This window comes from Neovison vison, chromosome 7, assembly GCF_020171115.1.
Source record: "Neovison vison isolate M4711 chromosome 7, ASM_NN_V1, whole genome shotgun sequence".
NCBI classification, from domain to species: Eukaryota; Metazoa; Chordata; class Mammalia; order Carnivora; family Mustelidae; genus Neogale; species Neogale vison.
The window spans coordinates 148,566,944-148,593,807 of NC_058097.1; the positions used below are offsets into that span (position 1 = coordinate 148,566,944).

At 41.4% G+C, this 26,864-nt stretch overlaps 1 protein-coding gene across 1 annotated transcript in view; it reads right to left on the reverse strand.

The window, feature by feature from the left end:
* Positions 1-1,214: 1,214 nt before the first annotated feature.
* The window catches only part of RNF169 (ring finger protein 169), an 83,760-nt gene continuing 58,110 nt past the window's right edge, over positions 1,215-26,864 (reverse strand). The window contains exons 4-6 of the mRNA XM_044258539.1: positions 25,230-25,348; positions 7,288-7,387; positions 1,215-6,704 (exon numbers count right to left, since the gene is read on the reverse strand). Coding sequence (XP_044114474.1) covers positions 5,535-6,704; positions 7,288-7,387; positions 25,230-25,348 — 1,389 coding nt within the window. The 3' untranslated portion in view covers positions 1,215-5,534. The remainder of the gene's footprint in view (positions 6,705-7,287; positions 7,388-25,229; positions 25,349-26,864) is intronic.

Genomic DNA, 26,864 nt, shown 5'->3' on the forward strand with positions numbered 1-26,864 from the left:
GATAAGTCCACAAGGGTCCAGGCCCTGTGTCCAATTCTAATGTACACAGCAGGTTGGAAGCCACTATACATCCCATTTTCTGTTCCTAGGTGGGAAGAAGAAAGGCCCTACAACTGTGTGTGTACAGACAGAGTAAAACAGCACATGGGGAGAAACAACAAAAACAAAACCATTAGGTGGCACTGAAGATAATTTTTTCCCCTGGGTAGTTCTCCATTCTCTCCTTAGGAATTTAAGGCGAAGGACTAGACCTACTGACAGAGGGGCCCTGCTCCCACTGGTGGCATAGTTGGGTGGTGGACAGGGCCACCCAGGGAGACTCTGACTGCTGCCCTCCAGACCCAGGACCCAAAAGCTACTCTTGAGCTCTAACAGCTTCATCTTTGAGGAGTGCATTGCCTGTTTTTACCACTTATTAAATGAGAAAAAAAAAATGAATAAGCCTGGCCTTCACTCGGTTTTGTCCAACTAGTTGATAGAAGACCCCAGAAAGGATAGAGAGGAAGCCTGCCACTCTTATTAACAAGAATTAAGGAAGCATTTACTCACAAATCAAAGTGTGTAAATATTTTTCTTAGGAAGAATAAAAATACTGATAATACATCGAACAATGTGCACATTCAGTCTTGGCACTTTTTTTTTTTTCTTCAATTTAACCAATCTCTAAGCTGATCATGACCTCTGCTTATGTCTCTTTTCTCTGTAGAACAATCTTTTTCTGAAAATTACAGTGGATAACAATCATGTGTACAGATGCATCTTCTGTATCTTTGGTGGAAAAGCTATTCAGCAACAGCTTTCCCTAGAATCCTGACCCCCCCCGCCATACCTGCTTTGTCACTGATTCACAAGAATTTATTAGCAACTATGCTTGCTTCTAAAAAACAGGCCAAAAGACCACTCTATGGGTTGACCGGGAAAAGGCTCGTTGAGGAAGGTAAGTTCCTAAGGAATTCTTGATTTTTCAAAGAAAAATAAAGGGCTGGCTGGGTTTTAACCCTTGGTTAAAATGATGACTAGTCCAATCAAAATATATAACTTCCCAAGATTCCATATTCACATTAGTCACATCGTGGGGTTTTCTCTATCTGGGTGTGTGTTCAGGAGATATAGGTATATTTTAATTCTAACTGAAAAATTTTAGAAGCAAAAGCTATTAAAAAGCCTCCTATATCATTTGGGTGTCCTCCTCATTAGTCAATTGTGTGTGTGTGTGTGTGTGTGTGTGTGTGTGTAATTTAAACGGACTATTTACTTAGATCCTAGAAAACTAAAATATAAAATAGGGCATAGCACAGTGGGCCTCATGTTTCTTATTTCTTAGGGAAAAGGGGCAGCAGGTGGGCAAGTTTGATCTGAATGACTTCCATGCCCTTTCCAGCCATAGTATTTTAGGATTATAATCCAGCTTTCAATTTTTCTTTCCTTCCTTCCCCACTGGTTTTCCATCTCAATGAAAAGCCAGGCAGGAAAAAGGAAAAGGAATCCAAAGTTGCTGCCAGCTGTGGTGAGAGGTCTGGTTGGGAAAGAGGTGAGCAGGTCGGTGAGTTGGGATGTGGGCCTCCTCTGACCCCGTCAGTGATCCCCGCCCTGCCTCACTTCCTGGCACTTGTGCAAAAGAGATTACTGTCCTGTGTCACTGGAGAAGAAAATTCATTCTCCTCTGGTAAAATTACTTAGGAAATGGAAAGCAATGTTGCAATTAAATTCAGAAATATTGATAGGGGCTGGGGGGCAGGTCTAAAACGTTCAAGGCAGCCTGCTGGATGCTGGACAGCATCTTAAATGGGGCCATCCAAGATGGTCACTATGAAGAAGTGCTCTTTCAATGACCATGAACAAACTCCAGCCACCTAGACATTCAAATACATTCCATTAGAGACTGAGCTCAAGAGCAGGGACTGTCCTTTCCATTCTGTATCTCCACGACCCAGTACAGGGTTGGCACAAGTTCGAAACTCAGGAATGTCTGTCAAACGGAATAGAAAGGGCGAACAGCACAGCCTTTGGTCATCAGCTTCACCAGGCAAGCGCAGTGGCAGCTTCCCATCTTAGTTTGTCACTTTATACTCAGACAGCAATTAATTAAGCAGCTTTAATCTCTTAAGGGCATTTTTCTTTTAGGGAAAATGAGCAAAAACAAAAACAAAACCCTAAAAAACAAGAAAATCAGAAGGCATTCATCACCAGTTCTTCCTCCAAACAAAAATCTAAAACTTAAATTAAAAAAATAAGAAATGGAGCCACTCACAAAAGGTTTTCCTGGGACGCTTCAGCCAAGACGAATTAACCTTTTAAAAAGAGGCAATTATATGAAAGGGTCCAAGGGCTGGATGCTTAATCCTCTGTTTGACACAGATCCAACAGGCCCAGATGACTCCTTCCAGTAGCTATAATCAACACGTCACGAATATGCTGCCCACGGTCTTCCCCACTCTATGGGAAAGGGTTGAGAGCCCCCTTCTCAGGGCACCGCATTTCTTGGATTTCCCATCAGAATGACCTTCATCCTCCAACCTCTCCTAACTTCCCTTTTAATAAAAACCAAACCACACCAAACAACACAGAATGCCTAAACACAAGGAGCAGAGCTTGTAGGACATGGGAGATTTGTATGATGAATCCGATTCCAATGATTCGTGAGACATGTTTCGTTTGTGAAATAGTGTCTTTCTCGTTCTCCCTCACCAACCCTCCTCATCACTCTGTTTTCCCTTCTTGTCTTTCTACAAATAATTCATGTCAACAAGCAAACAAGCAACAGGACACAGACATTTTTCATAAGGAGAAAGTGTTCAGGTTTTAGTTAAGTAGGGGAAGCATCTTAAAATACAGATACTACCTTAGTGGTTTTTTCCTCCTCCAAAGCCGAGCAGATGAGAGGTTAAGCCCTGTCACTCCTTAACCTAAACTGCTTTCCCTCCACAGCAAGGACTCCAGCTCAGCCTGAAGTCTGGACAACTGTCAGGCCCCCTCTGGACACAGCAGGAGGTGTAAGGGGGAAAGTCAGGAAGCTGGATCTAGCATTTGGAATACTCACTTCACAGGAGTGAGCTTTGCACTCAGCACCTGAACCTAAAATTCCTTGCTACTGCTATGTGACTTCTTAAAACAAAAGTATGACTTTGGGGAAATATTTAAAATATATATATCTTTTTCTATTAAAAATATTTATCTTTTTTTTCAGAACCAAAAATCAGTTCCAACTGAAACGTGTTTTTCAAATGACTGAAGACATAGAAAAAAGGTGGTAAGTGGAAAAAGAAGTGTCTTTGCTACCACCGAGTGGATGAGCCCCCCCAGGGGATGTTCGCTCAGGCCAATGAGCAGTTCTAGGAAATGGCAGGAACTGAGGCTTTTTCTCTAAGGTCCTTTAGTGAGTCACCTCCCCCTTCCTCCGCAGACCAGCACCGGCTCTGCTATCCTGGGGACCGACCGTCCAGCAGCCTGTGGAGGCCTGTGTTGCTGGCAGGGCCTGGAACCAAAGTGGTGCGCATACAGAGAAAGGCGGTGGACGCATGTTTTTTAAACACACATCTGCACGTGTGCACGCACACAGACACACAGAACACATACATTCAAGTGAGGGACACTCCCACCTAAGTAGTCACCAAGGAGGTTCCACATATCTCAATGATGACCAAAACGCTCACATCATCTCTGCAACTTCTCTCTGGAAACTATTCATGAGCCGCAGGAGGAAATGGCTCCAACTGCTTGATGGCTAGACCTCGTCTGTAACTCCGAACACTCCTGACCAACCTTCTCTTCTAGAGGCTTCAAACAGCTTCTGACTAGTTTCAGACTTAAAATTCTCCCTCCTGTCACCACATAGCTGCCCTGAGAAGAGGGGGCAAAAATCTCCTGAGAGGAATCAAATGAAGGTGATACAGGAAATCCCTAGTCACCAGGGGAGTCACCATTCTGGATCTCAGTTTCTGCCTTAGTAAGAGGAGGGTGGAAAAGGTGACCATTAAGGTCCCTTCCAATTCTAACATCTTAGGAGTCTGTGTTTCTAGATGTTTCTAGATGCTGAGGACGGTTCCAGAAATGTTTTTGCCAATGGCAACATCATTGGAAATCTGTGCAGTATCCTGCTGGAGCCACTCAAGGGGGACAACCAACGCACACTGGGATACAGAAGCTCTAAAACCTTCGTTAAATTGCCAGTCACATGACTTTATAGGAACAGCTCATACATGCACAGGGAATGCCAGCCCATCTGAGATTCCCTAAAATCATCTCTTAATCCCTATTCTCAATGAGCCCAGACGGGCAGAAGCACCAAGCACCACCAGGGATGCAAAAGACACATGGTGTCAGCTCCTAAGGAAAGTAAACCCCAAAGGTCCATGGGACTGAATTTACCAGCTGCATCCAGCCAGATACCTTGTTTCCACAGTATGGAGTTTCAGCATCACTCTTGCCTGACTTCTGGGCAAATTTGGGGGGGATTTTAGATCAACATTGCAGATAACCCTTGGACATGTGGAGAGTAGTAATGAAGTTCAACTGTAGTTTGTCTCACAAGGTGGAATCCCTTCCACCCCCGCCATCCCCCCACCCCCGCCCAGAAAACAGAAAGCTATAAAGTGGGGGGCCGGGCGGGCAGAGAAAGGTGGATATCTGCACAGTACTTTATAGTTCCCATCGATCTCAATTCTCTGCCTGTGGATCTTGCACAATCAGTACTCAAATGCTCGGTCAGCTTTCCCTAGGCTCCCCTGGCAGGTCCCTGGGTTGCTGTCCCTTATGGCAACCTATCAAACGTGTTAGTGTGAAAAAATCTCTGGGATCTGTTGACGGGAGCCCCTGCAGTCAGCTGGGCTATGCCACTGAGTGAAGGACAGGATCTGAACGTCTGCCCTGCAGTTCCAGCCTTGAAAATGCCACTGATCCCACTTACAGGTGAGGCTCCCAGGAAGACCAGACTGAATGATAACTGTGAATGTGGTCTGTCAACTACAGAGCATTAATCCAATGTTAGTTTTTACACGGGGAAGGTAAACTTTTGTAGTAGGGTAAACTCAACTGATTTCATTAGGTGTATTTACTTGCAGCACAGGTAAGGAAAAGGGGGAACATGATCTTTTGGGATCTGCCAAACAGCGACACTGCTCCACTTCTCTAAGAGGGAGGAAACTTTTTATCTGCAAGGCTGATTTAAAATAACACCCTGTTGAAAGAAGTCAGGAGATCTGTCCGTTTCAGAAGGTATCCCCTGCCTCCTCTACCATCTCTAACTCTGGCCCCTGTGCTCCCGCATCTCGTTCCAAGTGGGTGCTGCCAGACCTGGCCCAGAAGCCCTCAGGGCTGGGGGTCTCTTAGGGGTGAGGCGTGCTTCTGGCTTCCGTCACCAAGAGGCAGAGACACAGCATCCTTGGACAGAGACCACAAAGGCCCTGGGACCTCTGCAAACCGTAGCAGACAGCGTTTTGCCGTGAAAAGAAACCCAAAGTGAGAACACTCAGCTCTTCGGGATAAATGATCAGGCCCAGAGACCTCGTGAAAACAGGTCACATGTTCCTGGGGCACTACTTGGCCCCGGCCACGTGGCTGGACCTCAGGAGATACTGATCCACGCTCCCTTTCCGCCGGCTCACAGTCCGCCTCTCGCTGTCGAATATGCGTTGCAGCTGCAGGGCGAGCCGCCGGTCCTCCTCCTCCTGCCGCAGCTTCTGTTCCATCTCCCGCAGGGCTGGGCCTGCCTCCCCGCCGCTTGGCCGCAGTTTCTTCAGGGAGCCATTCTGTTCCAAGTGCTTGGTCTTACAGTGTCTTTTCCGGCCCCGGCGCAAGGAAGGAAGGGGCTCCTCGCCGAGGTTGTCTGCCAGCACACCATTGGGCAGGTCAAAATGATTCGCGGTCTTCAGCTGCTTCTTTGTTTTGAGGACCGCCCCCAGAACGCTATTTTTGGGTAGCGCGGAATGAACCACCGGGTTTTTCACGGTTGTGCTCTGACAGGTGGTGTCTATCTTGGCCTCTGGGGTGGGCCCTGGCCCTTCCTCCTGCTCTCTCTCTGAGGAAGTCCCACTGGCGCCCACACGCGGTTCTGAAGAGCAGCGGGTTTCGGATGCAACCTCGGGGCTCCTTTTACTCTCGCTGCCGGCTTCCACTTTTGTTTGGCTCATGGAGGGGAAAGAATCGAAGCCAGTGGGGGTGGGTCCGGCACACGCAGAGAGGGCCTGCCCACCCGCCAGTCTGGTCTGGAAAGTCAGAGGTGGCTTTTCCTTGCTAGAATGGGTAACTTCGGACACTACTAAGTCTTCCCCTGTTTCTGGAGCCAGGGATGTGAGGGTGGCTTTTGAAAGGGTCTTTTTGATCTGCCGCTCCTGAAAGATCTGTTCCCACTTTTTGAGGATCCTTGGGCTAGCCTCATAAGAAGTCTGCTTCTGCAGGCTTCTGTTGAGGTTGCGGGGTGTTGATTTGATGATGAGGGGACTGAGCACCCGGCCATCGGGGAGTCTCTTGGGAGGCGTACAGGGTGAGCAGACAATGGGCTTGAAATGGTTTAGCTCCTCAGAGATGCTATCGTTGCTCTCAGGACTGATGGAGCGCTCTGGCTTATGCAGAGAAGCCAAGGATGAGAGGGAACTGAAGGGGAGACGTTTTTCCACCGTTAAGTCGGGGGCGGAGAGGCAGCGTTTGTTCTGAGTGGACAGGAGGACGCCAATGATAGGGTTGGAGCCTGGGACCATAGCTGTGACCTAAAAGAGGTTAAAAAGATCTTATAGACATGCATATAGACATATTGTTTCTCTTCACAGTTCCTTCATGATGGCAGAAGGAGGACAGCAGGGGAAGGCTAAGAAAAGGGATAAAGGGTGACAGGAGAGTAAGAAAGGGGAAAATCCCTAACCAGAACACACACCATTTGCAGAAATTCCTACACAACTGAAACAATTAATAAAATTGGAAACCTACAGGGAATAAGACTGATAAATCACTGAACTCTACTTCTGAAACTAGTAATACACTACACATTAATTCATTGAATTTAAGTTTAAAAGAAAGAAAAAAGGGGTAAGAGAAGGAAAGAAAAGAAAACCTATGGGGAAAAAAACTCAACCAGAACTTTCAAAAAATTCTTCTACTGGCCTTCAATTCCACCCATCTGGCTACTAATTCAAACTCTCGTCCTTCACATTTATTTGCAAACTTCTTCAACATAATCAGTATGCCTGGGACCCACTGTGCCTCTGCTCATCTGGAATAGTGTCTTCTGTGGCCACGTGCAGGAAGCCACCAGATGGGAGTGGAGAACTCCAGAAGCCCGTGTCTGCGGTGTACCTTGGTTTTGCTGGTTGGGGCTGCTCGTAGTCGGCTCTTTGCTCTGTCTTGAGCAGTGTCACTGCAGCTCTGACTCCTTTCCACCTTGGAATTTAAGTTCCTAAATAAATAAACACAAGACAGTCAAAAGGAGCCCATATGCTAACTAAGGAAAAAGAATGACAATCTCTTCTGCGCTTTCAAAGCCAAGTGCCAAGAAAGACATTCCCTTGGGGAGCTACAACAGGAAATCAGTTAGTTTACTAACAAACATGCTCTAAGAACAAATCCTGTCAAAAGTACTTTTGGTTTAAGCCTTTGTTTCCAAACTAGACCCGGCTTAAATGCTAAAAGGCTGTTCCAGGCTGTTCTGCTCCTGCTTAGAGAGATGTAGGGATACTCTGCCTTCTTTAATAGGGTGGATCCAGTGTTAAAACCACCAATACAAACAACAAATTTTTTTAGGCCCAAACGTCTCCTCAAGCAATCTGTTAGCCACAAAACAAATATTTAAGTACTTACAAAATACACAGCAGTGCACTAAACTTTTAAAAAGGAGTCAAAATTAAATGCAGTCTCTTCCTTAACTCTTTACCTTTGAGCTTCTGAAGGCCTAAATCCTGGTGATTTAAGGCATTCCAAGGACACATGGTTTTCTGGTCGTAGTCACGCAACATTATAACCCAATCCAACCCCACAGTACCCGTATGGTAACATTAATCTTACTGTGTAAGAATTATATGCAGATAACTGTTACCTACCCTGCTGAGAAGGGGGGACTGTAGGAATTTTTTTTTTAAGTCAGGATTATCTTATTATTCACCTTTTTTCCCTACCCTCCAATCTGTGCCTCATATACGGCCTGTGAGAATAATGCTTTTACCACCAATGTGTCCAGCTGTTACTTTACCTGTGCTGCAACTCTATGCAACAAGCATTTATCACACACTTCCTGTATGCCAGTCCCTGAGAAGCACCATGTGGGCGCTGGGAATACTGAGAAAAATGACATAGTTTAAGGTCTTCACAGAATCAGAGTCCAGTGGGGCAGACAAATAAATAATTCAGTATACTACAGTGAAATGGTACAACAATAAAAGTATGTCTAGGAGACAGAATGGCATGAAAGAGTCATGAAGTACCTGGGATGGAGTGAGAGCAGGGCTGGAAAAGCCTCCCTGTGGCACATGTATTTTGAAGGATCAATAAGAATTTGCCAGAAGTCAAGGTGGATGCGGATGATCCCAAGCAGAATTATTTCCTTGAATGATTTTATTTAGCTTTAGAATGAACTACATCATCATAGCTACTCTTTTGTAGCAAAAGATTTACTTTTTTAAAGTTTCAGTATGCTAGGATTAGCTCAGAAAACTTACAAAGGAGGAAATAAGGTACATTTCCAGGTGTCTCTCCTCTCCCCATATCTCTAGCAAAGGCCTGTCCTACCTGCTCTCAGTGGCTTCTATTCTAGCATTTCTGTGCTGTTCCTCCCCTTCAAAAACCTCTCATCTTCTGTCTCATCACCTTGCTATATGGTTCCATCTGCTATACTCATCTAGGCCACGTTATCAATAAGAAAATATGGTGGCCAACCTGCATATGTCTAAACTTTGTCAAGAAAATTCAACACTGAACCTAAGCAAATAATGTGAGCATCATACTGTCTAGTGGGAAATGTGTTTTGGAACAGGGAGTAAACTTCAACATCACCCTACAAAGGCAGCTGCTTAAAAATCAGCTTGGTTCATATTTTACCTAGAACAGTATTGAAATTCTTTTGCATTCCCACCACTCACAGAAACCGTCAGTGGTGTAAGCTGCCTGGAAGTTAAGTAGATGACAGATTACAATGCTGGATGAACAACATAGACTTTGGGTCAGGTGGAATCAACATAGGGCTGAAAGAGAATGCATTACTATTTCAAATATGTGACTTGTTTGACATCATTCCACTGGAGTTACAGTAGACATTTAGAGAAAAAGGATTTTCTGACCAGCATAAGAAAGAACAGTGTAACTTTTATTGGAACGGTTCACCAATAGCTGCCTTGGGAGATACTGAGCTCCATATCATTACAGGTGCTCAAACTGAGGCTGGACCCATACTTTAAGGTCCAAATATTCCATAATTTAAAATTAGCTTAGGGGCTCCTGGGTGGCTCAGTTGGTTAAGCATCTGCCTTAGGCTCAGGTCATGATCCCAGGGTCCTAAGATCGAGACCCGCATCGGGCTCCCTGCCCAGCGGGGAGCCTGCTTCTCCCTCCACCTGCTGCTCCCGCTGCTTGTGCTCTCTCTCTCTCTCAACCTCTTTCTCTGACAAATAAATAAATAAAATCTTTAAAATAAATAAATAAAAATTAGATTAATATGATTTTTAAAACAGGCCATGTATCCGTATTTTCAGCAGTAGCAGTCAAATTTGAAGACTCTTGGCTACATGCCCAAATTATCATGTACAAATCACAGCCACCTATCTGGGGAGAACCTCTTCATATGCCCCCTAAACTCCATTCTGGTGAAAGAAAAGGCCCAGAGAGGAAACCTGTAGTTGCAGAGTTGAGCACACAACAAGGACACCCAACATAGTTTCTGACAAGTTAAAATCTATTTGGTAAACCTCGGTATGGCTGACACTGCCATTGTCTCTCCCATTTGCCTGGTCAGCCGACTTTACTGAGCAACAGCTCTGTGCAAAGCAAGAGAGACAGACTGAGGAGAGAGAATCTTGACCCACGGGAGCAGCCAGTCAGTTAAGTCCACCATATATGTCACAGAAGTGCTGTAAGAGAGCAGTAATTGTACAGCTAAACTCTTCAAGCATTTCCTTCTGAGAGTTTCATAGTTTCTGTCCTTACATTTAGGTATCTGATGCAATCTGACTTCTCTCTTGTATTTGGCGTGAGGCTAGGGTCCAACTTCATTCCTTATTTAGCATGTGGCTATCTGGTTGTGGTCCCAGCACCTAAATGAAGACTATTCTTCCCCCCATAGAACAGTCTTGGTACCCTTACGGAAAATCAGCTGACATATGGGTTTATTTCTGGACTCCCAATTCTGTTCCGCTGATTGATATATCTACCCTTATTTCAGTACCACCCTCTTAATTACTGTAGTATGCCATAAATTCTGAAATCAGGCAGTGTGAGTCCTCTGCCCTTGATCTTTTTCAAGATTGTTTTGGCTGTTTGGGATCCTCTGCAATTCCTTATGTGAATTTTCAGCTTGTTCGTTGCTGCAAAAGAGGAGACTGTAATTTTATTTTATTTTATTTTTAATATTTTATTTTATTTATTTGACAGAGAGAGATCACAAGTAGGCAGAGAGGCAGGCAGAGAGAGAGAGAGAGAGGAGGAAGCAGGCTCCCTGCTGAGCAGAGAGCCCGATGCGGGACTCGATCCCAGGACCCTGAGATCATGACCTGAGCCGAAGGCAGCGGCTTAACCCACTGAGCCACCCAGGCGCCCCGAGACTGTAATTTTAATAGGTATTACAATGAATCTATAAAACAAGTTGGGGGATATTGCCATCTTAACAATGTTAAATCTTCTAATCCATGAACATAGAAGGTCTTTCCCTTCATTTAAGTCTTCTTCAACTATTTCAACAATGTTTTGTAGTTTTCACTTTATAAGCCTTGTACCTCCTTGGTTAAATTTACTCATGACTATTTTATTCTTTTTGATGCTATTGTAAACGGAATTGCTTTCCTAATTACATTTTCAGATTGTTCATTGCTAATAGTATAGAAATGCAACTGATTTTTATGTGGTGATCTTCTACCCTGCAACTGGTTAAATTTATTAGTGTTAATAGTTTTTCCAAAATTCTAATATTTTTTAGGATTTCCTAGGAATAATATCATATCATCTGTGAACTGAGATAATTTTACTTCTCCCTCTGTAATCTAGATGCTTTTTCTTTTTTCCAGCTTTATGAGATATCATTGACATATAATATTGTATACATGTAAAGTGTACAACGGGTTGATTTGATACACTTATATATTGTGAGATGATTACCATAGTAGAGTTAACATCTCCATCACCTCACATAATTACCATATTTTTGTGGTGAGATCATTTAACTTCCAAGTATACTTGAAGGCAACTTTCAAGTATAACACAGTATTGTTAACTCTAATTACCATGTTGCACATATGATGCCCAGAACTCACAATGGAAATGTACCCTTGACCAACATTTCCCCATTTCCTCTATTCTCTGACAACCATGTTTCTACCTTCTGTTTTTATGATTTGACTTTTTTAAGATTCCACATATAAGTGATATCATAGAGGCAGCATCTTTCTCTCTTATTTTACTTAGCATATTGTCCCCAAAGTCCACCCATGTTGTTGCAAATGGCAGGATTTCCTTCTTTCTCATAGCTGAATAATATTCCACTGTGTGTATGTGTGTGTGTGCGTGTATATACAGATACCACATTTTCTTTATCTATTCATCCATGGATGGACACTTCGAGAGTTTCCATAGCTTAGCTATTGTGCATAATGTTGCAATTAACATGGGAGTGCATATACCTCTTGGAGATCCTCATTTCATTCCTTTGGATGTATATCCAGAAGTGGGATTACTGGATCATAGGGTAGCTCTGTTTTCATTTTTTGAGGAAACTCCAAACTGTTTCCACACTAGCTGTACCAGTTTGCATTCCCACCAGCAGTGCACAAGGCTTCCCTTTTCTCCACATCCTCACCAACACTCATCTCTTATTCTCTTGAGGATAATAGCCTTTCTGACAGGTGTGAGGTAATAGCTCACTGCGGTTTTGATTTGCATTTCCCTGATGAATAGTGATACTGAACATCTTTTCAAGTATCTGATGGCCATTTATTTTTTTTTTAAGATTTTATTTATTTGAGAGAGAAACAGAGAACAGGAGAGCAAAAGCAGGAGTGGCAAAGGGAGAGGGAGAACCAGGCTCCCTTCTGAGCAGGGAGCCTGATGCAGGGCTCTATCCTAGGACCCTGGGATCATGACCTGAGCTAAAGGCAGACACTAACCAACTGAGCCACCCAGGCACACCCCTGCTGGCCATATGTATATGTCTTTGAAAAAAATGTCTGTTGGAGCGCCTGGGTGGCTCAGTGGGTTGAGCCACTGCCTTTGGCTCAGGTCATGGTCTCAGGGTCCTGGGATCGAGTCCCGCATCGGGCTCTCTGCTCAGCGGGGAGCCTGCTTCCCTCTCTCTCTCTGCCTGCCTCTCCATCTACTTGTGATTTCTCTCTGTCAAATAAATAAATAAATAAATAAATAATCTTAAAAAAAAAAAAAAAAAACAGAAAAAAGAAAAAAATGCCTGTTTAGTTCCTCTGCTGATTTTTCATTTGGGTTGTTTGGGGGGTTTTGTTACTGTTGTTGTTGGGGTGTGTGTATGTGTATGTGTGTGTGTGTGCAGGTGTGTGCGACATGCTATTGAATTGTATGAGTTCCTTAAATACTTTGGATATTAACTCCTTATCTGACAGATGATTGATAAATATTTTTTCCCATCCCTCAGGTTGCCTTTTCATTCTGCTGACTGTTTCTTTTGCCGTAAAGAAGACTTTTAGCTTGAAGTAGCCCCACTTATTTCCCTTTTTGCTTTTATTGCTTGTGGTTTTGGTGTCATATCCAAAAAAATTATTGCCAAGACCAATATCAAATAATTCTTCTATATTTTCTTCTAGGAGTTTTACACTTTCAGGTCTCATGTTTAAGTCTTTAATCTATTACAAATTAGTTCTTGTGAGTGGTGTAAAAATAGTCATCCATTTCATTCTTCTGCATGTGATTATGCAGGTTTCCCACTACCATTTGTTGAAGAGACTGTCCTTTCTCCTCTGACTATTTTTGGCTCCCCTGTCTAACATTAGCTGACCATACATGCACTGGTTTATTTCAGGGCTCTCGCTTCTATTTCTTTGGACTATTTTTTATGGCAGTAACACACTGTTTTGATTAATATAGCTTTGTAATGCAGTCTGAAGTCAGGAAGTGTGATACCTTCAACTTTATTCTTTCTCAAGAACAAAGGCTACAAATTTTAGGGTTGTTTCTGCTACTTCTATGAAAAAGGTCATCGGAATATTGATATAGGTGGTTTGGTTGGTATAGAGTTTTTATTATTAATTCCTTTGATCCATAAACAGGGATAGCTCTCCATTTATTCGTGTCTTCAGTTTCTTCCACCAATGTCTTACAGTTTTCGATGTACAGATATTTCACCTTCTTGGTTAAATTTATTCCCAAGTTTTTTGTTTTTTGATGCTACTGGTGAATAGGGCTGTTTGCTTTTGTTTTTTTTAAGATTTTTAAAAAATTTATTCATTGGAGAGAGAGAGAGCAGCACAAAGTAGAGGGAGGGGCAGAGTGTGTGTGAGAGAGAGAGAGAGAGAAGCAGACTCCCTGCTGAGCGGGAAGCCTGACACAGGCCTCAATCCCAGGACCTGGAGATCAGGATCCAAGCTAAAGGCAGATGTCTGAGCCACCTATTTCTTTTTCTTTTCTTTTTTTTTTTAAAGATTTATTCATTAGAGAGAGAGTGTGTGTGTTGGGAGAGGGAGAAAGGGAGAGATTCTCAGGCAGACTCTGGGCTGAGTGCAAAGCCCAATGCGGAGCTTGATCTCACAACCCTGAGATCATGACCTGAGCTAAAATCAAGAGTCAGATATCTAACTGACTGAGCCACCCAGGCGTCCCGGGGCTATTTTCTTTCCTTTTCAGATATTCCATTGTTAAGTGTTAGAAACGTAAGTGACTGCTGTATGCTAATTTTGTAGCCAGCAACATTACTGAATTCATTGACTAGCTCTAACAGTTTTTTGGTGGTCTTTAGGATTTTCTGTATATTAGAGCATATCATCTATAAACAAAGACAACTGTACTTCTTGCTTTCTAATTTGGTGAAGACTCTCTCAGTTAGTTTGGTGACCTGTGAGCTTGCCCAAAATAGACAGCCAAACCTCTCCCCAAATTCAGTTCTTACTTCTTTAAATAACTTTTCTACTCCCTTCTCCTGCTCTTCTCCTTCTGGAGCTCTAATAATTTGCAAATTGTTTCTTTTGATGCTATCCCACAGGTCATACTGGCTTTCTTCACTTGTTTCTCATTCTCCTTTCTTCTGCTTGATCCACTCTGATGTTGATGTTCTCCGCTGTGTTTTTCTTTTCATTCACTGTATTCTTCAGCTCCAGAATTTTTGTTTGGCTCTTCCCTAAGATTTCTCTTTGTTAGATTTCTCTTTCTTTTTTTTATTGTACTGTTGTCCTGATTCAGTTGAACTGTCTTTCTGTATTTCTTGTAGCTCACTAAGCTTCCCAAAATAGCTATTTTGAAGTCTTTATTGGGTATATCACAGATCTTCAAGTCTTTGGGATTCATTACTGGAAAATTATTATGGTCTTTTAATGGTGTCATATTTCCTTGGTCTTTCATGCTTCTTGAAATGTTGCATTGCTGTCTTCACATCTGAAGTAGCAGTCACTTCCTCCACTCCTCTTCATTAACTGCCTTTGGGAGAGAAGTATCTTCCATCAGCCTTGGTAGGGATTCTGAGGTTTTCTTAGACCTTCTATGGGTACACCTGCTCCTTGCTTCTTGCTTCCTCTTGTGGCAGAATTCTTAAGCTTGTAGGACTTCTCTTGATCCTGGAACATACCAGGTCAAGTGCTGACAGCATCCCTTCTGCTTTTCCAAGGGTGGCACTAAAGCTCAAGTTTGTGGTCTCTCCCTCCTCCAGAGAGTCTGACTGGCTTTCTACAGTAGTCATCTACCAATACTCATTCTCACTACCACTGGGAATATGTACCGGAAGCAGGCGACAGGGTGGAGGTGTGAATAACGTGTACAATGTGCTGGTAGTGCCTGTGAGTCAGGTGGGAGGATCCACAGATGAAGATCTGGTTATTTATTTGAGATTTTTCTTCATTTTAAATCTAGGCCTTTAAAGCTATAAATTTACCTCTAAGCACTACTTTTAGTGCATTCCAACAGTTTTATTTGGGTGGGTTTCATTTTCATTCCTCTTGAAGGTATTTTCTAATTTCTCTTTTGATCCATTGCTTTTTTTAATGTATTGTTTTAATATCCACATATTTGTGAATTTTCCAATTTTTCTTCTGACTTAGAGCTTCATTCTGTTGTGGTCAAAAATGGTATTTTGTATTATTCCGATCTCTTAAATTTTATTGAGATTTGCTTTAGGCTGTAACATATGGTCTATTCTAGAGATTGTTCCACATGCACTATAGTAAAATGTATGTTCTGCTGTTGTGTAGGAAAGTGCTTTATATATGATAAGTCTATCTGGTATATAGTATTGTGAAAATCTTCTATATCCTTGTTTACCTTTCATCTGTATATTATATACATTATTGAAAGTGGGTATTAAAGTCTTCAAGTATTATCATTAAAATTCCTACTGGCCCCTTCAATTCTGTCCATTTTTGCTTCACATATTTTGTGCCTTTATTATTAGGTGTATATGTATTTACAATGATTATATCTTCCTTTTTTTTTTTTTTAAAGTAATCTCTACACCAAACATGGGGCTCAAACTCATGATCCAGAGATCAAGAGTCACATGTTCTACTGACGGAGTCAGTCAGGTGCGCCATATAATGGTTATATTTTATTAACAGATTGACATTTGTATCATTATACAATGCCTGTCCGTCTCTTGTAGTAATTTGTCCTAAAGTCTAGATTGTCTAATATTAGTTAAGCTACTCCAGCCAGTTCTCTTTTGGTCACTATTTACATAGAATATCTTCTTTTATCCTATCGTTTTCAACTTATTTCTGTCTTTGGATCTAAAGGGGTCTCAGCATATAGTTGGATTTGGGGGGGGGGCAGAGGGAGAGAGAGAATCTTAAGCAGACTCAGTGCAGAGCCCAACGCAGGGTTCAATCTCACAACCCTGAGGTCATGACCTGAGCTGAAACCAAGTCAGACACTTAACCAACTGAGCCACCAGGCACCCCTATTAGGATCATATTATATATATATATATATATATATATATATATTATGATATATTATCATGACCTGAGCCGAAGGCAGAGGCTTTAACCCACTGAGCAACCCAGGCGCCCCTAGGATCATATTTTTTAAAAAACCATTCTACCATCTCTTTTATTTGGAGAGTTTAAGTCATTTACATTTAATGTAATTACTAATAAGGAAGGACTTACTTCCGCCATTTTGCTATTTGTTTTCTCTATGTCCTATACCTTTTTTGTTTCTAAATTCTCCATTAATGCCTTCTTTTCTATTAGATATTTTCTGTGTACTATTTTGAGTCTCTTCTTATTACTTTACTAAATATGTTGTAGTTATTTCCTAGTGATTGCTATGGGGAGTACAATTAACATCTTAATTTACAAAATCTATTTCAAAATTAATAGCAATTCAATAGCATACAAAAACTTTGTTCTATATAACTCTATTCTTCCCCTTTTACATTGTTGTTACATGAAGAGCCACAAAAATCATGATGGTAAAAGCATCTTATAGCCATAAATGTCTTATTATTGTAGTATTTGGTCACAGTAACAGGATTCAAAATACTTGCTAAGAATAGTCAAGACTAGTGAACTTAATAATATTCTTAGGGTTGGAAGAACTCAAAAATAATAGAAGTAACTACTCTTACTACTTTGTGCACATCCATTTTTGTACCCCCAAACCCTAACACAGTGGATATAATTAACAAATTTCTTATAAATGAACAAAAATTAGGTACAGAAATACCTCTCCTTATGAGAACAAAACAAAACCAGAAAACTTCAACATTCATTAGGAATGTAGTATCTGTTGGGCACTGAGCTGCTTTAAATATATTTTATCACTTTTAATACATAGAGAAACCCTACAAGACAAGCATCATCATCCTCATTTTACAGACAAAGAACTGAGGGAAATGATCTTCCAAGGTCACACAGCTGAAGCCAAGGTTTAAACCCATATCTCTATAGATACTAAGCCTGTGCTCTTTCTACCACAGCATATTGATCTTTCATTCTACTCTACTCTGCCACAGAACAGACCCAGCACATCTAGGGAAGCTCTCTATTCCAAAAACATAATGGAGTCATAAACAAGAGAAAGCAGCATTGTCTGAAAGGCAACTGGCTTAAAATTTCCATTGCCAAGAGACCAGATGGTTTCTGGGATGTAGAGTTAGGCTAAAAATACCAATAACCACAATGAATCTGACGTACAAAGAAAAGGAGGGGCAGCCAGTATAAACATGCAGCTGGAAAGCTAGAAGATTTAATGCTTATAAAACATTGCTTAAAGGGTTTTCAAATGGCAATACATGATATAAAACATTAGACAGCTCATGCTCTCAACTGTTCAATCATCACTCTCACATATCCAAACCACATTAATTTTTTAATTAAACTCTCAAGTCTGGTAGAGCTGAGTTCAACCAAGAAGCTAAAGGCTGGAGAGGAGACTCCTTTGAGCCCCTAACCTGCATATATGAGCCCTCCCAACTACCACCACATACACACATATTTGAATGAAAGCAGCAGCTTCCTTAGGCTCAGAAATGGGTGAGATTTTGTTATAATCCCTCCTTTACATATTTATGATCTGGGTTCTCTGCCTTGTGTACGCTAATATTCTTTTTTTTAAGTGTACAGTTTAATATTTTTTAATTCACAGTTATTTAACCATTACCACAATCAATTTTAGAATATTTCTATCACTTCAGACTCCTCAAATGGCAGGATAACTGAACAGGTTCTGTTTACCTCTGATAGAACTAGACAGAGTATAAATTAAACCGACAGAAGGAAGGCAGCTTTCCTTTGCAAAGGTAGATCATTTCAAAACCAGGTTCCAAGTGCAGAGTCTTTGGTCACAAGGGTTCTGACAATGGTTTAATGAGAAAGTGCATAGGTTTGATATAAAGAGACCTGAGTTCAGTTCCATCTCTGTCATTCTAATGAGGTGAGAAGCTCCTGGGTGATTTACTTAACGTCTTTGAGCGACATGTTTCTTAGCTGTAAATTGGAAACAGTACTATAAAACTTGTAGAATTAATGTGAGAACTAAATGAAATGAGGAATGTGAAGTACTCAACGTGACAGGAAGCACGACGAAAAACTAGCTCCCCTGATAGAGACCCCGACCACTCCCCATCCTGCCCTCTGAAAACTACCAAGTATTTCTGTGCTGGTGCAGCAGAGATTACTGACACCTATAATCCTGCCTCTCTCCCTAAGTTCCACATCACTTCTCCTTAAGCTAGCTTCCCTTTTCAACCAGATTCCACTACTTTTAACAAGGTTTGTCCTCTTAATAACCAGCCCATCTGCTTGATTTGTTTCAATTCCTTTATCCCTCCCAAACACATACACACACACACACACACACACACACAAGCACAGGACATGACCCATGCCATCACCAAGTCTGTGGCTTCTTGTAACTCACTATGTCATCTTTTCTCTCAGTCTCCACTCCCCCATGGCTACTATTGGGACTACTCCCCACATACAACTTGCTACGTCTAATCCTTAGATTTTTACAGAACTTTCCAACTACCATCACCCCCTTTATTTTCATGCCACAGCCTCATTCTCTCCACTCTTTAAAATTCTGCTTTAAGCCACTTCTAGATGCTTCCATTTTAGAGGTCGAAAGAATCTTAAACTATTCAGTAAAATCCCTGCCCAGCAGTAGGTCACCCAAACAACCTGAATTTTATATACATGAGACAGAAGGGGGCCAATTGAGTTTACTGGGGCTCACACTCCTACTTCCCTACCATCTCCCTAGACCAGCCTACCCATCCCCACCTCTCTGGCTTTGCCTTCTTTCATCCATTCTAGAGCTATTCCTCCAATATCATAACACTCATATATGCATGGTATCTGTTACCGGAAAGCATCTATATTTTCATTTGTTCATTTTAAGGAAGAGGTACAAGTCTGCTTATTTTAATTTACTCCAACACTGACTGGGCACATTTAATACTGCTGAGTCTGTCAATCACTAACTATCTCTCCACCAACACATCTTATAGTAAGCACCTAAGGTCTCTTGATATGTCCCGCTCTGAACCACAGACTCAGGCTTAAACTATTTGGACATTAGAAAACAAAATAATGTGGTTCATTTCTACTTAATTAAGGCTTAATTACTACTCAGTGAGAAACAGATTTTTCTTTTATACAATCTATAAAAAGTATCACCATAAGCTGCTGTTAATGCATTAGAAGGCTAAAAGCAACTTTATACTCTATAAGCCTTATCAGTGTGGTCACTAGACTCCTCAAATCCCATATTAATCCTATGGAATCGAGTCTATAAAACAGCCACCAGCCCGTTTGTTCCTCAACAGCTCCCTGAGCCCTCCCTCTAATGCCGCAAGTCTGGCAGTTGATTCTGACAAAACTCCGGTTTAACCTACCCGCAGGTACAAGACCTATCTTATTCAAATACTCCCCAAGTATTTCTTGAGCTTCCACTACAGGCCAGGTACTGTACTAAGCACTGCAACTATAAGATGTTGTCCCTGCTCACAAAAGATTTAAAGTCCAGTGCAAAGACGGGCAGAGGTGCAGAGGGGTCCATACGAAGGAATGGGGGACAATGGGGTAGAGTAGGAAGAGCCAAGAAACCTCAGTTCTCAGATCCCTACTGTTCTAGCTATCTACAATTCAGCAAACCATGTTCTCTCTCCAGGCTTTAGTCTTCTCATCAGTAAAACAAAAGAATTAGATAATATTTAAAATCTTTTCCAGCTCTAAGAGTCCACATTCTAAAAGAATGTAACAGGGGCACCTGGATGGCTCAGTGGGTTAAGCCGCTGCCTTTGGCTCAGGTCATGATCCCAGGGTGCTGGGATCGAGCCCTGCATCGGGCTCTCTGCTTCCCCCACCTTCTCTGCCTCTCTGCCTACTTGTGATCTCTGTCTGTCAATTAAATAAATAAAGCTTTAAAAAAAAGTTTTAAAAAAAATATTTAAAAGAATGTAACAAAAGAGTGGCAGTAATAGTCACTGAACTTATCATGTACCAGAAATCCTGCTAGGCGCTGTATACTTAAGATACAATTTTATATGGAATGGCAATACTGGCAATGCTGGATTACTATCTTCTTTGTTGTTGTTCATTCTTTAAACTGGAAAGAGGATAGATGGTTGAATTATATTCCTTTTTATGATTATGCCTATTTCCAAGAAGAATCCAAAGTAACTTACTGCAAAAATACCTAAGACTGAGCCTTAACGGAGGACAGAGATCACATCAAGTAATAAATACAGAAAAAGTATTATACCGAAAGTTTTTTTGTTTTTTTTTTTAATAGGCCATGTTGGAAAGTCATGATGACTGAATTAAAAACCCTGTCCTGTGGCGCAGTTGGTTGGACGACTGCCTTCGGCTCAGGGCGTGATCCTGGAGTCCCGGGATCGAGTCCCACATCAGGCTCCCAGCTCCATGGGGAGTCTGCTTCGCTCTCTGACCTTCTCCTCGCTCATGCTCTCTCTCACACTCTCTCTCTCTCAAATAAATAAATAAAATCTAAAAAAAAAAAAAAAAAAAAAAAAACCCTGTCCTAATTCTAAACCTCCTGATAGCCAAAGCAAAGAGAAGAATGCAAGTAGATACGTAGCCTTTTGAAAAGATACTACCGCAACACAGTTTTTTCAGCTTTTGGAAGAATTTGCAATCAGGTTTTTTGTTTGATTCTGGTGAGGAAGAAGGGAATGAGGACTGAAGGGAAATAAGTATAAACAAACAAAAAAGTTTCTCAATATTTAAAATAAAAGTTTAACTTTACAATGATATATCTTATGCTTCAAGTTCATTTTTTTCAATTAACATATATTTTGTGATTAACTTAAATGCCTCCCATCAAGAAGTTTCATTTTCGGGGCGCCTGGGTGGCTCAGTGGGTTAAGCCGCTGCCTTCGGCTCAGGTCATGATCTCAGGGTCCTGGGATCGAGTCCCACATCGAGCTCTCTGCTCAGCAGGGAGCCTGCTTTCTCTCTCTCTCTGCCTGCCTCTCCATCTACTTGTGATTTCTCTCTGTCAAATAAATAAATAAAATCTTTAAAAAAAAAAAAAAAGAAGTTTCATTTTCACTAGGACTGCAAAAGTTTACAAACAGTGCTTTAAAGCCCTCTTTGCTTTGAATTTTTCACATAAAAAGAGACTGAGCTGTTGGCAAGACTCATAACCAGAACCAATTAATGGATTCCTTCCAAAATAACCATCCTATTAGGCCTACTCACTCTTACCTCCATGCCTTTGGGCTTAAGAAACACTTATGAAGTAGATAAGTAAAACAAATGCAGATTGATTTGATTTAAATACAGTTGTAAAAACTTCCAAACCTTTTATATATGACCTCTCTTTAGGATAAGAACTTAGCGGAGAAAACCTATTTTTTTTTTTTAAGATTTTATTTATTTATTTGACAGTGATCACAAGTAGGCAGAGAGGCAGGCAAAGAAAGAGGGGGAAGCAGGCTCCCTACTGAGCAGAGAGCCCAATGCGGGGCTCGATCCCAGGACCCTGGGATCATGACCTGAGCCGAAGTTAGAGGCTTAACCCACTGAGCCACTCAGGCGCTCCAAAAACCCATTCTTTTGTTGTTGCTTAACACATGGAAGAAAAGTCACGTGAAATATCCAAAAACTATTGAAAATGCTAATTCTTTTTTAATACTTTTTTTTACAGTGGTAAAATATATATAACATAAAAGTCACCATTTTAACCATTTAAATTTACAGTCACAACGTTGTGCAACCATCGCCATGCTAATTATTTTTTAATATATCCAAAAGCTACATCCCATTGTGTTAGAGTAGGCAGTTAGTTAGGCTTTAACAGGAAGCCTGGAGGCCAGCCAAGAAGGGGAGGCACATCATGGCTCACTACTGCTATCAGGGAAAGTTAGAGACCCATCCTGGCTGTGCTCCAAAAACAAAGCCACAGAAGCCAGATCAAACCAGACAGATCCAAGACAAAGAAAGGCCAGAGACCTAGACCAAGTAGGGAGGAAAGGTGTGAAACCCTGCTCCCAAGAAATAAATATCCCACACCCTAGTGAACAACTGTCAATAAGAGACAGACACCCAACCCCAGGGCACTCTCCCAGAGCTTGCCCATCCTCACATCTCAACAGTGGACTCTCGCTTTCATAAATTTTCCTACTTGCACCGCTCAATTGTTCTGTCTGATCTATCCTTGAATTCTTTCTTGCAAGGAGACCACGAGCCTTCAGCGACATCTTTGGGATGGGATGGGATGGGTCCAGGCCTCAGGGCCAAGGATCTCACCAGTTCACCTGGCAACAATTTTAGCACTAACAAGTCCATATCGTTTTTCTAAGTATCCTTTGGAACTGAAATTTAAATATTTTCTTATCTAAGGAAGAAAAGCATGTTGACTACATAAAAGAGGCAATTCACAGTATTACCAGAATTGATCCTCCAACCTAAGTTGTCCATGACATCAGCGAACTATATCCTAAAAAGATATGCCTACCAATCAAAACCAATGAATTGTTTTAATAATTGTACAAATAACTGAACTCACTCCACAACCTTGGATATTTGGAAATGAATGCTGAAATGTGTAAGACAAATTGCAAACACTCCTTAATATTAAAATGTTAAGGGACTCTTTTCCTATAAAGTAGTCCCATTGTGGCTCAACAGAGTAAGGGCAAGCGTGGGCCAAGGAGAAGGAAAAGAAGACATGTTACAGAGATTCCAGAGCCACACATAATCAAAAGCAAACCCTGGGCACCTGGGTGGTACACTAGGTTGGGCATCTGACTCTTGGTTTTGGCTTAGGTCGTGATATCAGGATCATGGAATTGAGTCCCAATTCAGGCTCTGTGCTCAGTACAGAGACTGCTTGAGATTCTCCCCCTCTCCCTGTGTCCCTCCCACTGGTGTGCGCTCTCTCTCTCTCTCCCCCAAATAAATAATAAATCTTTTTAAACATTTAAATTTAAATTTAAAAAAAGCAAACCCCTTCATAAGAGCTTTACATTTTATCCCTTAGAAAGAATTTTCTAAGTTCCTTGGCAAGGCGGTTCTAAGTAATGACATATTAATCTGCCACCCCCTTTACAAGAACGAATTGTAAGAGTACAAACTGGAATTGGTGATAACCAATTGGGGCAATTTGGCCTTGGCATCATACTTGGATTTTAATAAAGAGTTCTCTTTTTTCGCAGTCATTTCAAATTATGAGATATTAATTAGCTAGTCATAACTGCCTAAAAGCAATATTTACTTGTTTTCGGGAGTATTTATAATGACTTAACTGGAATGAATGATACAATCTTTTTCTCTTTTCAGTAGATCTCTCTTATAATCATTAAAATATGCCTGCTATAAACAGGGGGAACTCCATATATACAACCAGCAGCTGAAAAATTCTTAGGTAATCTTGAATTTTTTAACTTTAGAGGGCATCTGCAGTTCAAGCTTATATGCACAATGTAAGAATTTCATCTTTACCATAAATGGAAAATATGCTGGCTTACATCTTTCCTTTTAAGATTTTATATGTTTATTTGACAGACAGTGGTCACAAGCAGACAGAGAGGCAGGTAGAGAAAGGAGGAAGCAGGCTCCCCACTGAGCAGAGAGCCCGACGCGGGACTCGATCCCAGGACTCTGGGATCATGACCCAAGCCGAAGACAGAGGCTTTAGCCCATTGAGCCACCCAGGCGCACCCGGCTTACATCTTTCTTATTGGGTTCTGATTACATCAATCAAACCTAAGTGCCTACAATATAGTGACCATTAAACAAATGTCAAATGAATGAATAAATACTCTAGGAAAGTGCCCTCCTGGAAAAAGGAGTTACCATTACCTAGCGAAGGGAAGGCATTTAAGGGAGCGGGGCGGGGGTGGGGTGGGGTAGTGAATTTTACTCTCAGAAATAACAGGAAAATCAGACTGCTCCAAAAGAACACATACAAAAAAGATTCAGAGATTCAGATATAAAAACTACATCAAGGGTCACAATAGTTTGTAATTTATAAAATTTGTAAACTTGGAAGCTTTTTGGGGTCACATTTATTAGTGATTAGAAATAAAAAGCCTCAGAATAAAAGAATAAATAGGTGCATCTCCACAGGGACAGCAAGAAAGAGAGATCTACCTTATGGGGCTGCTGGGAAGGAGGAGAGGAACCCCAGACATAAGGGTGCGCAATGCCAGTCTTAACCAGAAACAGACAACAAAATGGCATAAGATGATGTCTTTTCATTTTAAACTAAAACAGAGAGCATGGCACATAGTTGCTGTTCACAAAATGCCTCCTGAATGATTCTTTTCTGCCATCCCTCCTCCATTTCTTCTTCCCTTTGTCCTATTTATGTATCCCTCCCCAACCTCCCTTCCTGCTCTTTTTCCTTCCATCCTTCGTCCTTCTTTCCTTTTTCCTTCCATCTAGTCCTTCATTATTCCTCCATCATCAACATCCATCTGTTTCCTCCCATCTTTTCCTCCCCACAGCCTGCAAAGTTTAAAGGATCAAGAGATTCCTTGAAGAAGGCCTTAAAAACTTTTCAGTTTGCCCTCTTGAAATCTATTCAAGATATATTTTAGTTCTAGGCAATGAAAATAAAATGAACTCTGGCCTCACTTCCTACGAAGAGAAAAAAGTCCACTGAGAGAATGGTTGGATATTGTTAAAAGAAGCTGTCTTTGTGGTTCCCTCCTAGGATAGAAAGGCCACACTTCACAGCACAGAAATTAGCATAATCCTACCCTGAAGATCCCAGAAATATGTAAAAATTCCTTTTAGATCAGCTCCATGTTCCAAATGGATATCCGAAAACCAATCCCCCCCCCTTCTCACCTCCCATAAAGTGGCTGCAACAAATACTTTTGCTCCCTCCTGCCCCAGTCCCCTTCAGTCTCATACTGTAAAACGAAAGAACCGCAACTGAATTCAGTAACAGTCTCTTACCCTGCCAGGAAAGCTAAGGAGTAGGAGTTGTTCTTGGAAACAAATGCGGAACGATGGGTCTGTGTCATCTTGCCTCGGGAAGGTTCTTCATTCTCCGAATCTGAAAGGCGTGCAGGACACTGGCAAGAGACAAGGGAGATAACACAATTTGGTGGGTCCACGGACTCTCCCAAAGCTACTGTTTCTCAGCTGGTGTAAGTCATGTCTCTCTGAGCACCTGTGTTTCCAACTGCCTCTTAAAGATCCCAATCTGGATATCCCAAATGTGGCTCAAACTTAATATACCCAAAATTCAGTTCACTCTTTTCTTCTCTAAGCCCCACTACCAACTCAGCTAGAAGCCTCAATGCCATCTCTTACTCTCTCTTTTCCCTTTCTTCAAAGCCATATGGAGGTTCTGAATACACCCAATACTTCTTGATAGTTTATTTCATTTGTGTTTAATATCAGCCCCATTAAGAAGGGATGACCCACCTTCTCTAGGTGGCAAACTGAGGCTTAGAACAGTTAATGTAGAGGACTGTAGAGTTAGTAAGTAGCTAACACAAGGACTTCAGAATGTCCGTTTCCAAGCTGCTTCCATGCCGGTTCCACTCTACTCCACTCCACTCCTAAAAATGCCAGTCAGATCTAACTCTTCCCAGGTATACTCACTGTCACTGTCTTTCCTTAGATTCTCATCCTGTTCTGCCTGGACTGTTGCAAAAATCTAGTTACTGGTCTTGTTCGGCTGGCCTCTCTTCCCTCTGATCCTACCATACCATCAAGCACGAGAATACAATCCCATCACTCTACTCTCCGTGTATCATCATAGCATTTCAAAGCCTCCCTTCTGGGCATGATATTACTGCCTTTGCTTAAAACTCTTTGTGCCACATTACCTGCCTAAAAAATATTCATTAGCTCTTCAAGGGTATCTCAAATGCCACTTTCTCTGCAAGGGCTTCTAAATACCCTTAGAGTCAGCTTTTTCCATTTTCTTGATACTCATTCAGTTACCTTCATTTTATTTTAGACTCCCTTTTTGAGTTTTTCAATTTACATTTGAAGTTTCTTTATATGCACTTAGAAAAGAAGTCTGGAAGGATAGTTACCAAAAATGTTCATAAGGGTTATCTCTAAGTTGCTGGGTGATGAGCAAGTTTTCACTTTTTCTTTGCTGTAACTAAAATTGTTATACCACATTGTTTTCCAACAATTCCCAGTTATTGGTATTAACTGTACCATAACAAATCATAAATTGCCATGTCCATTGTATTTCCACTCCAAACTGATAACAACAGATGGTAAATCTTCTTCTAGGAAAAGCACTTTCTTCCATTTCAATTCAACTTGATAAACATGAATCAAACACTTGTGATGTATAAAACACTGTAGGAGATTTTCAAATAGCTAGGATACATTTCTGTTACTCAACAAACTTATAAACCTAGTAGAGAAACACAGATACAAAAGCATAATGTAAAGGAGAATGAAACTGGTCCTGTAAATTTACAAAGTTGGGAGGGGCAAGAGTAAATAATAGGAGGGAGAAACAAATGAGGAATCCCTCGAAGTTCCAGGAGGGTGACAGGTTTTACACTGGATATGGGCAGATGAACAGTCTTTCAACAGGTAAGCAGGGAAGCATTTCAA